The following is a 12,923-nucleotide window of genomic DNA, read 5'->3' as shown; positions in this document are numbered from 1 at the left end:
TCAATTTTACCCTTTCCATTCCAATAACCCCTCTTTCATCTTTTTCCCCCAAACTCCCTTTTTCTCCTCTTCATCTCTGCGTTTCTTCCTCCTCTTCTTCCGCCAGCACCACCAGAACCACTGCTGCCTCCTCATTCTTTCTATGTGCTTTTTTCTTCATCAAACAAATATAGAAGATTCTGATGCTCACTCTTTCACAGCCTCTCGACCTCTTGTAGTGTCTCCCTCCTCTCCAGTCCCAAATCCTTATCCCTGATAATGAAATTCCCCGAATCCAAGAGCTGGGCAACTGGGTTCTCCACCTTGGATGCATTCGTGGACCACACCACAGTTTCTGATCGATTTAGAAGGACAAGATTCCCATCTCCATCGATCTTCAAAACACCAGATGCGTCTGTAATCGGAACATCTCTGTTTGCAACCCAAACAACGGTTTGAACGGAGATTGTCTTGTGCCAAATCCCCATATATCTGTTGTCCGAATTGGTGTGACTGAAAAAACCCAATTCAAATGTTCCACCGAAGAAACTATGCTTTGCCCATCTCTGACTGATTGATTTAGAGTTATACTGTTCCCTGCAATGGGTCTTTGGGAAGAACAACCCAGCAATGCGAAGCACGAGACAAGGCAAAGATGCAGGCCACCGACATACCTCATATTTTTAGTTTCTTCTTATTGTTTTTTTCGTTCTTTTCCCTCCTTGAATTCCACCTGCCTCTTCTTTCGGGTCATTGGCGCACTCGTCGCCCAACGGTTGTAGAAGCTCCTGGAGGTAACGTCTCCTTCCCTCTTTGTCATTGAGGTTTATGACACAGATCGGAGCTAGGAAACCGTCTTATTGTAATTCCCGGACTCACGGCATAACAGTTACCAATGAAGATCCGACGCTTGCATCACCGTTCAATCTCATACCAGGACTTGCAGACAAGAGAAATGGCATTTCAGTCCTTAAAGGAATGAATAAACCAAAAAACATGCCCTAGAACCTCTTCAAGAAATGATTACGACATTGATACTTGGTTTACCAGACCTTCAACTGCTTCTAAAACTTACTATCAGATAATTAGCTCCGAGAACAACTTTTTTATTTCATTGGCTAAGAGACAAGTAGATCTGAGAAACCAAAGCAAATGTCTCAAAGCAGACTTGAAGATTCCCTAAAAATACGATTACAGGTCATCAGCTCAGCTCAAAATTTGGATTTCTGGTTTCGCCGGATAACGAAAACTTAGATCAGAGACTCCATTAACAAGCTCAACCTCAGATCGCTCAACTGAGTTACACAAAAGAGAGAGAGAGAGAGAGAGAGAGAGAGAGAGAGAGAGGGGGGGGGGGGGTAGACCAGCAAAGACATCGTGAGGGCAACGGTGGTGGATACAGCCATGGTGGTGACACTAAGGAATCCATTAATTGTATTCCCATCAACCACAGACTCAGACACTTGTAATTCACACTTGTAATTCATGCATAAATAAACACATCCTCTCTGCTTTTGCATGCAAACCCATTACTTGTATCAGAGTCTCATCACTTATAACCTCTATATCTTGGGGTTGATCGGGTAATATACACCTCACACTAAGATATATTGTATGCCCCACAGGGGCCTCATCTCTGATCACTGAATTGTAAATATTAGACACTACATCCAAATACCCATATCTTTCTGGGTCTATCCATTTCTCAGTTGTTTGCTCATTAAAATAGTAAAATACTGGTATCCTCAAATCCATTGCTTGTTGTATCTTTGAAAGGCAACCCTGCAATGGTATAATACAAAATAGGGTCAATAATCAAATGATATTAAAAAACACTAATGGATATAACCTATTCATAGTATTTTGGTAAGATGCAAATGGTATGGTACCTTTAAGATAGGCAGTGTGGAAAATCACTCCATTACTCTCCACAGTTCCCCAGAAACCTACATCCTCTTATCTACACAAGTACCAACTGTAAATTAACACTGAAGATTTATGAAACTCTAAAACACATACAGATAATAGCAGGCCCTAATCACAAAACCATTACCCATAACACATACACCTCAGACCTATTATGGAGGTCTCTGAAATTACAATCAGCTGGCCTCATATCTGGATCCCAAGTGATCAAGTGGAGGTTATGGACAGGGAAATAGATCCCCACAAGTGCAGCTATATTAAATCTCAGGCTGCAGAGAACAGCATATTAAATCTTAGGTTGCAGAGAACAGCATATTGAACAACAAAAAAGTTTGTAAGTCAATATAGATGAGATGCTTCCATACATAATTAAGTTCATTTTGGTTTGTTAAGGCTTAATTTATTTTCTTTCTCTTCTTCTTGTAAAATTCTACAGCTGATGTACATATGGTGCACATGTAGTGGCATCTTAGGACTTTCAAAAGAAGAATTGGTGCACAGAAGTTTCAATGAGGCAAAGACAGAGATGACATATTCTAGCAAGGAAATACCCTTCCATTTGATTCAGCATTCTGAATTCTTTTCATAAGCTAGTATCTAGCTAGGAGAAAAAATATGTATGACTGCTTCATGACAACCATTCTATGAATAAAACAAGGGTGTAACAATGGAACAAATAGGGCAATATTTTCTCACACAATGCTTTGCAAATTAATTTGGTATAATCAGAGTATAGAACATATGGAACATATGGGCATTACAAAGGATTTATATGTAATAAGAAAAACCCTATTGTTATTGAAGGTTACTTGTAATCGTCTGAGAAGGTGTCTAGAGTTTAGGGTTTTGGTTCCTGTGACAAAAAAAAACCCAAAAATTATGAGAACTATGTAATAATGTGGAACAAAAAAGATGAGGAAATTGCAGACAAATGGTCAAGAAGAACCTTCTCCTTACTCTGGTGGCCGATATGCTTCCCACTTTCTGGCCGAGAACCTTCTCTGTCAGAGACGAAGGTTGAAGAAGAACGTACAAAGGTTGAAGAAATCTTGGAAATTTCTTGTCTTTCTTCTCAGATTGGAGTTGCAGGTGAGTTAGGATGTTAACAACGTCAAACTAACGGGAGGGACTAATCTGTAATATAGAGCTCTGAAGCAGAGGGTGTTTTGAGTTTTTTCAGATAAGAGGGGGTGATCTGAGTTTCGATCCGGTTTCAGGGGGTGTTTCATAATTTACCCTTCTTTTTAAGTTCGACTATTTTATTGCCATTTGGATGTCTCAGATCCTAAAAGAATGAAGACTAATTTTGTCCAAAAAAATTGCATTACATGCCTTTTTCAAGCAATTAATACTTAAACACATAAAAATGTGTTGAATTTATCACTTGATCCAATTATCTACATGTATTTCAAAGCTAGCTCCATATCCCTTCATATAGTCTAGTTAAACACGATCTATTTATTTATTAGGTTGAAAATGACAACATAGTGGAAGTTAAAAGCTTTTGGGTCCAAGCTAAGAGTACAATAGCACGGTCAAAATTAGCGCCTTCAAAAGAAGGATTTTGATAATTAAGTGAATTATTATTGTCACATATGTGTAGTATTTTCTTTCAATGTCACAAAGTATATCTATTCTTTCACACGGACAGATGATATGTCTGTTTTGACCATTGGATAGAAAAGACATTATCTAGAATAGTCATATGTCAAATTTCAATGTCTAATTCAATCAAATACCCTATTTTTTTTTGTTGGCACACATCCCATGTATGTCCATGCATGTGTACCAATACTCAAGACATTACTGTGCATTCTCCCAACTTTGAGTGTGAATAGATGGTTTAGATTAAAAAAAAAAACTATAAACACCATAATTACAAATACTTTCTCTGCATTTAGTTATATAAGAAATGGAAGAGGGCTCTTGAGAAAATGGCACAGGGAAACGCATCAATTAGGTGCAACAAAATAGTGTATCGTATATAGGAGGGCAATGAGGTCATTTCATGTGAGGAGGAGAGAGATTGACAGAGAGATGCTTGCATAACCTACCCCGACAGCTCAGAGAACCTTTTCCCATTAAAAATGGACAATCAAAAGAAAATTTAAGGTTGCCATTGCCCATATGATTTATACTTCACAACATAAAGGTTCCTGGTAGGGGTGGAGCATAGGTGCGGGTGTGGGGGGGGTGGTGGCTGGGGTTTGGGAGTTGAGTGGGGGCAGGACGAGTCAAGGGAGGTAGTGGGGGTTCGAGGCTAGGGAAGGGTGGGATGAGGCTGTTTTTTTTTTTTTTTAAATAAATACATATAGCAATGTTTTATTTACCGTGAATGATTTTTTACCTTTCATAACGGTAAATAAATTGTTGCTAATAGCTCCTAACCATTGGGATATTAAGAAAACATGAACATTCTGTTGGGGTTCCATGCGGTAGGCGAAAAAAATAATCCCACATCGGATATGAATGGGGATGTGAATGGGTTAATAGGTACTTGGGCACCTTCTCCTTAATGGTTAGCTTTTGAGGATGAGTTCCACCCAAGTCCCTAACAAGTGGTATCAGAGCCGAGGTTGTGGCAGGGTTAGGGTGTGGCAGGGCCAAACCTGGGGAAAAGCCAGGGCGTGGGAACCCGGTGTGATCTCGGAATGGCCCCGTGTGGAGGGGGAGATGGGGATAATTTCGGTAGCTCCCGCATGGAGGGGAAGATTGTTGGGGTTCCATGCTGTAGGAGGAAAAATAGTCCCACATCGGATATGAATGGGGATGTGGGTGGGTTAATAGGTACTTGGGCACCCTCTCCAAAATGGCTAGCTTTTGAGGATGAGTTCTACCCAAGTTTCTAACACATTTAGTGGTGGTAATTACCATCAATACATATACACTATTTAGTGGTGGTAATATTACCATCGCTAAATCAGTAAACACACGTGGTAGCTAATACGCTAAAATTCATTGCCTGTGACCCAATTTGAGGAGGTTTTCGACAGGAGAAAAACCGTTGGTAAATGATATAATAAACGATTTTGTGGCCTTTAACGACAAAAAATACTACCGCTAAAGCCAACTTTTCTTCGAACGAACACATCCAAACAACCAACTTAATAATGATAACTAAATAGATCTAGATATTCCAAAGACTTCTTGTTGTTTGAGTTTAGGCCCGTGCCACCAATAGTGAATCCTATAAAATTTGTGTTCCTAGAATTTAACCAAATAAACTCACCCTTGCATTCTGTGTCAATGGACATTCTCAGAAATGACATCCAAATTGTGAAATCAAGCAAAGAAAAAATTGTATCCTACACGAATAATGTGGGATAGATTCTTACATCGACACCTTGCTTTGCAACATGGAAATATGATTTAACCACTTGAGCCATTAAATATGAGAAATTCCTTGGTTAATAAGTAATAGGATTGAGTTTTCCTTCCACCACGAGGAGAGTTCAGATGGGGGTATTGGGAGGATATTTTGGGAACATACTAAAACTTAATAGGGGCTTGTAAATCCTAAGATGGTGGCTGAATATTCACCAAGGGGTGGAGGAAAATATTGTCCTAATTTATAGGTCAAATTTGGTTATCATTCTCAATTATATGGCCCATAAATATCGTGCCCTTGTGTTATTGAAAGGTCCTTGAGCTTCAAGAAATAGTGGCAGGTCTGGGAAGAGTCATAATGTATGCAGCCTTATCCATGCTGCTTTGGTAGACAGACTGTTTCCAAAATCAAACCCGTGACCACTTAGTCACAATGGAGCAAATTAATCCATAATAACATATTCACATGGTTTGACCATGACACCCATAGAAACTTCCACATTTAGTATAGGAAGACGTGAAACTATTGGTGTATGAAACTCTCCATATATATATGCAACACAGATCTTCTACGACGCACTGTCCTGTCCTACCTGTGCTACGCAGACAAAGGGCCGCATGCAATGACCGCCTTACCCCTGCTCGGACAAGGTGCTCCGGCAGGGGTAAGGTGATCAATATGCGCCGCCTTGTGTCTGCGCAGCACGGCAGGACAGGCCGCCCACGCCGTAGAGGATATGGATCCATATATGATCGATGTTTTTATCATTTCAACCCTTTGATTCGTATGTGCCACTCTGCAGGTTTATCTATCCCTGGAATATACTTTTGGTATTCAAGGATCATGCTGCTGCCAACCCAAATCACGCATTCTCCCCCAACCCTGCAAGGGAAGAAAGAAATAAGAAGCAAACCAAGCAAATTAAAGACTTCGACCACCAGAATGTGAGACCAGGTTCACTTGAGACCTGGTCATATTCTAGCCAACTCCCCCAAACAGTCATTACTAAAACACAAGAACAGAAGGTGGGGGACCTCTCTCTCTCTCTCTCTCTCTCTCTCTCTCTCTCTCTCTCTCTGTGTGTGTGTAATGCAAGTCTTGTTAGAAGTCAAGTCATTTGGGACAGATAAGAGGATGTGCCTTTTTTCTAATTAGAAGTCATTTGGTTCAGTGAATTAGATGTGCATATAATGGCTCCTCAAATGAAGATTCCCTGAAACTTTAGTTTAAAAGGGGTTGTCCTCCTCTTGCTCCTCTATAAAAGGACATGCAATCTCTCTCCCCCTTTAATTAAGGCAAGAAAGCCAAGAGTGAAGAGTTTATCCTTCAATTCTACTTAATTTTGTAGTCACAGTAAAATTAAGAGAATTGAGTCAATCTTCTTATAATTAATAAGAAAGAAAGATGGGAATGGAGCTTCGTGTTGTAATGGAGATGGCTATGGTGATAGCCCTAACCTCGGTTGCTTCAGCAGCAAGTGGAACTGCCACTTACTACACCGCACCTTATGTTCGTAAGTTCCCACTAATTAATTAATTAATTAATTAATTAAGATCATCTTATATTATATACTTCCTTTATGCGTGCACTTATTGATATCATTTTATTGATCGATCTGATCAAAATGAATAATTTGTGTTTAATTAATTTTGATAGCCTCAGCGTGCTATGGGTATGAAGACGAAGGGACTATGATCGCAGCAGCAAGTGATGTAGTTTGGAACAATGGAGCAGCATGTGGTACATATTACACCGTCACATGCACAGGCCCTACAAACCAAGGGGTATTACAACCTTGCTATGGAAATAGCGTAACCGTTAAGATCGTCGATTATTGTCCATCGGGTTGCCAAGGAACCATTGATTTGTCTCAAGAAGCCTTTGCCACCATTGCCGATCTCAATGCCGGCAAAATCTACATCGATTATTATTAATTAATTAATAAGCATGAATGCACAACTGCCTGTACTCTCATTGTCATCTCAACTGCAGGGTTTGAAGTTGGTTGTTCTGGCCGGAGAAGATAATAATAATGTTTCTAAATACGAAGGTCTCTACGTTAAAAATGGCATATTCCATGGCTTCCTTATGCTAATTATGTTTTATCGACTAATAAAGGAAGAAATGTAATATTTCGAATTACAATAAAAGAATAATTTTTTTTTTATTATTATTTTTATGTTTTTATCTTATGTGTGGCACTGTTCTTGCCCTTAGCTCCTTTATTAATGGCATTTGTGGTACTATCAATCAATCATAAATTGGGATACGATCATAAATTGGGATACGTTAAAAAAAAGCATTTGTATTTTTTAATCATATATGTGGCACTGTTCTTGCAGTTAGCTGCTGTTTTTTTTGTTTGTTTTTTCCTTTTGGTAGAAAGAGCAAATGGTTTTTGCAGTTAGCTGCTTCATTAATGGTATATGTGGTAGTATTAATCAATTCATAAATTGGGCGACGACCAGAACGTGGGTAACAAGGCCCAAGTTCATCATTGGCCATAATTTTTATAATTATTTTTTAGGCTACAGTACATAGGCTAATGGGCCAAAAATCTGCTACATGCTCAGTATTATCTGTTTTTTAGGGGTTAAAGGGAGGAGGGTGTGATATGAACAAAAGAGCAAACATCATTCTTAAGGAAATTCTAACACTTCGGGAATAAAAAAATAAAAAAAAAAACAAACAGAATTTCATCATGACACGGTGTTTTCAAATCACCGATACTTAATACAGTGGTCTTAATCTCATCGATCTTCATAAGGGAGCAGGGTTGTACGTAGCCTGTAAGGAACAAGTTGTCCTCATCCGAAATGATAAGATCAAAGAGACTCTCAATGAAATAAGGATCAAGAGGATTGGATGTAGTAAAATTGGAACTAAGATGTTTCATAAAAACATCAACTATCCTCTTGGAAAAACTTTGTATTCCTTTCCAGATGGAATACCATCATCATTAGCAAAAAAAAAGTGTGATATTCTTTAGAAAGAGCGTAAGCTACCGTCAACACAGATATTTGTTGAAATCATCATTTTGTTTTTTTTTTTTTTCCCTTGTTTATTTTTATATCATGTTATATGAGTGAGGTTGTTTCTTAATTTCTTAATAAAGACTAATTTTGTCCAAATAAATTACCATATATACATGCCTTTTTCAGGCAACTAATACTTAAGCGTGTAAAAACGTGTAAGATTTATCACTTATCCAAATCATCTACTTGGATTTCAAAGCTCCATATGCTTTCATATAGTCTATTCAAATACAACTTATTTATGAGCAAATTACATGCACCCCCAGGTACAGATTTCTGTAATGGCGAGTTTGTTTATGCCCTTTGTTTTCTTTGTTCTTTTTTGTTAATACATTGACCCTTTAGCGAAAAAAATTACATACATCCCCTCGTGTTTGAACCAATTATAGAACACCCCCCGATTGAAACTAATTATATCCATACCTATGAAGGCTGACGGTGAAGTGCTAATTTTAAAATATAAAACATATTTTTACCCTTATTATATCTTGAACTAAAAAAATATAAGTACCAATTTACACTTTTTACATCCTCAAATCTTCTTCTTCTTCCTCCTCCTCCTACAACCCCACCCGCCCCCATCCCTTTGCACTTTCGATTGTTAAAGTACTTGTGCAACAAACGCAATTTAAGATATGACCCGGTCTTTATCACCTGTCCGTTGTTCACCACAACGATTACGTCTGCATTTCGGATTGTGGAGAGTCGGTGAGCAATCACGGTCGTCATTCGCCCCACCGCCGCCTTATCCAGTGCTTCTTGAACGATTCATTCTAATTCCGAGTCCAATGCGCTTGTTGCTTCGTCTAACAGAGGGATTCAAAGTGCTTTGATTATTGCTCTAGTTATTGCTGTCCTTTGTTTCTGTCCTCCCGACATCTGAACCCCTCTCTCACCTACCTGGGTATCGTAGCCTTTAGGCAATTGAGATATGAAATTATGAGCACTAGCAACTTTGGCAGCTGCAACAACTTTGTCCATGGTGGCATCTTCTTTGCAGAAGAGTATGTTCTCTTTAATGGAGGTTGCAAAGAGAGCTAGTTCTTGGCATATTAAACCTATTTGAGACCGAAGCCATTTGAGTTGAAGCTTATCAATGGCCACTCCATCAAGTAGAATTTCTCCATTAATTTGATCATAAAATCTTTCCAATAATGCAATAACAGTTGATTTTCCTGACCCGCTTCCTCTGATTAAGGCTACGGTTTTTTTCCGGTAGGAACTTTAAGGTTGAAGTCTGGAAGGATTACGTTATCAGGTCTCGATGGGTAAGAAAACTCTACGTTCTTGAATTCAACATCTCCTGAAACACTCTCCAGAATTTAACCTTCCATATTTCTTGAATCAAACTAGAGTGTGAATCATAAACCCAGTTCGAATCAGAAATGTGCTAATTGTGATGGAAGTAATGAAGAAAACAATAGATGCAGGGGACTCAAACAGCATTGTTCAAGATTAATTTTTTCAAAAGATACAACAGACTAAAATGTAGCAGTAGGAGGAGGAAGATTTGGGGATTTTAGGTTTTTGACAAAAATGTAGGAGGAAGAAGAAGAAGCTTTGGGGATTTTAGGTTTGAGGATGTAAAAAGGGTAAAAATGGTATTTCCATTTGATGATTTAACTTCAAGATATAATAAGGGTAAAAATGTCTTTTAAATTTTAAACCTAACACTTCACTAACACCGTCAACCTTCATGGGTATGAAATTGTTAAAACAACGGGGGGTGTTTTGTAATTGGTTCAAACACCGCGAGGGGGGGGGGGGGCTGCGTGCATGCAATTTTATCTTTATTTATTTATTAGGCTGGAAATGACAACATAGTGTCCACTTAAAGCTTTTTGGTCAAAGCTAACACTATATAAGAATGAATGGTTAGAATTAAGGACTTCCAAACAAGGATTATAACAATTAAATATTAGTTCATAATGGATTCAATGCAAATTTTGATGTCTGTTATTTTTCAAATGCCACAAGAAATCTATTGTAACATGTGGACAACTGGTGATATATTCATTATGACCATTGGATAGACAGGATATGGTCTAGATTAGTCACATGTCAAATTTCAAAGTCTAATTAAATCAAACATCCCTTTAGTATTGGTACACATCCCGTGTATATCCATACATGCGTACCAGTACTCTAGATATTACTGTGCATTTTCCAACTCTGAGTAAGAAAAGATGGTTAGATTAAAAAAAAACCATAATTACAAACATTTTTTTTTATTTAGTCATATAAAAATGGAAGAAGGTTCTCTAAGCAAATGGCATAGGGGAGTGGTATACTTTTGCCACAGCTACATTTAGTGGTGGTTATATATATATAACTGCTACTATCTAGCGGGGGTAAGAAGTTATCACCACTGAAGGTATATATTTTAGCAATAGTAAAAACACTCCATGAAATGATTATTACATTTATCAGCTATATATAAATACTACTAATAAGAGTGTAATGTGCTCTGTGCTCTCTTCTCGCTCAGTGGAACCAGAGTTGGGATTTTTCACATTCGGCAAGAAAGACAATGAACGAATTTTTTTTTTTAATATACAGCTGGATGTACGGCTATAGCCAACTTCGGTTCATACATACGGGAATTCAAATCCTCAACAGCTGTGTAAGTCGGTTCAATTTGTTTTCATCTAAGCCGTTCATCTTAGTAACCGATGGTCCGGATAAGGTAAGGTACGTCAGCTCTTGCATTGCAGGATAGCATATCAAAAGCAGTCTCGGTTGCGAGCCTTACCCACCTCTGAAGGGCATCACAACCAGAATCTCCTCCTCCACTCTAGTTGAATTGAGCCAAGTCAACCTTCCCCGAGGCAGCAGCCTTTTATTATGAAAAGGTTGATGCAGGGGCTCACTTAAGCTGTGAAAGCTGCGTGATTAATCTCATTGCCGGGCCAGAGCCCTTCTTTCTGATACGGATTTGGGTGCCTCGCATACGAAAGATTGGAATGACCGGATAACTGCCCTGCAAAGCACTACTAAATGGGTGTCAAACGGGAATGAAATTTAACAATGATAAAATGTTACCACCAGTATTCATAACTGTTACATGTACATTTATATTGTTATCTCCTTGTACACCTCATCCTTATCACCTTCCCTTCTTTCTTCAAATGTCCATAGTGTAAATATGATAAGGTAAGATTGTTTCCATCAATCATGGAACCAATCAACCTAGACAAAGGAGAGAATCTCTCCAATACTTCTGTACAAATACCTATACTATCAATAGATTCATACAATTGAGTTTTGAATATCAAATTCAAACTTTACATGGTATCAATTTGCTAGGGACGTTATTCTCTGTGCTCTCTTTATTCCTTTTCCAAGCTTTTTCATCTTCTTCCTATCGTTTCTGAAGAGATGAGTTCTGAAGAGACCAACCCCTTGACTGGCAATAATTACACAACATGGCGTAGAACCATGATTATGGCTTTCACAGCCAAGAACAAGATGGGTTTTGTGGATGGTACTGTTCCCATACCTTCTTCTACTGATGCTACATATGATGCGTGGCTCCGAGTTAACAATATGGTTCTCTCTTGGTTGCTTAACTTATTAATCCATCACAATTTGGTGCCATCTGTGTTGTACGCCGACTCGACATTGGCCGTGTGGAAGGATTTGCATGATCGTTTCTCTCCTTCTAACGGTCCACGCATTTTCACTCTTGAGTGAGCCATTGCCACCACACAACAACATTCTGATTTTGTGGCAAAATATTACAACAATTTGAAGTTCCTGGGACGAGTTAGCCACTTACAATCCTCTTCCCGCTTGTACCTGTGGTCAGTATCGCATCTTTGCCGAACAATATTAGAATCGGCATATGCTGCAATTCCATATGGGATTGAGCAATACCTATGCGCCGATTCACAGCCAGATCCTACTCATGGATCCTTTGCCATCTTTGGGTCGTGCCTATTCTCTCGTTCTTCAGGACGAATCTCAACGTCTATTCCAAGTGCCGACATCACATGAAGGATCTGCCTTGCTTGCCACTCCAACAACAGCTGCCCCCCAAGAAGGTTCTGTTAATGTTGCCACTCATCCAAGGTCAGGTGACCAATGTTATCGTTGTGTTTATTGTCACATCCTTGGACATAATCGTGAGACTTGTTACAAGCTTAACAGTTATCCACCTAATTATCGGACTGCACGTCGCTCCTAGCCACGTGATTCCGGTTCGACTCCATCTACGGTGTCTAAGAGTACATTCCTCTCTACTGAACAATATCAGCAGCTCCTTTGCATTCTCAATGAGGTAAATGTGCAACCAGCTGCGAATCTCATAGGTACTTTTCTTTGCCTCAATTCCACTGCTCATGGTGCATGCTTCTACTTTTTTTTTTTAACTCCCAAATATTATCTGGGACCCGGGGAAATAACATGATCAGCCGCCCCTGTGTCAAGTATCCAAGATAAGACAAGGCTGGTTTCCCAGTCTTTAGGTACTAATTGTTTTTCTTGTATTTTGGGGATGGTGCTTCTACTTGGACACCTGACACAAGGACGACTGATCATGTTACTTCCCTTCATCAATTGTTACATGACATCCATTCCCCCTCTTATAATTCCATTGGCATACCCGATGTTTAAACTAGAGAAATTAGATGCAAAGAGAAGAGATAAAGAGAAGA

At 38.9% G+C, this 12,923-nt stretch overlaps 1 protein-coding gene across 1 annotated transcript in view; it reads left to right on the top strand.

Moving 5' to 3' along the window:
* The window catches only part of LOC122657927 (EG45-like domain containing protein), a 28,177-nt gene extending 20,996 nt beyond the window's left edge, over positions 1-7,181 (top strand). The window contains exon 2 of the mRNA XM_043852726.1: positions 6,890-7,181. Within this exon, the coding sequence (XP_043708661.1) occupies positions 6,890-7,167 (278 nt within the window). The 3' untranslated portion in view covers positions 7,168-7,181. The remainder of the gene's footprint in view (positions 1-6,889) is intronic.
* The last annotated feature ends 5,742 nt before the right edge of the window (positions 7,182-12,923 follow it).

The sequence above is a fragment of the Telopea speciosissima genome, chromosome 4 (assembly GCF_018873765.1).
Source record: "Telopea speciosissima isolate NSW1024214 ecotype Mountain lineage chromosome 4, Tspe_v1, whole genome shotgun sequence".
Classification (NCBI taxonomy): Eukaryota; Viridiplantae; Streptophyta; class Magnoliopsida; order Proteales; family Proteaceae; genus Telopea; species Telopea speciosissima.
This window is presented reverse-complemented; position numbering and strand designations above follow the sequence as displayed.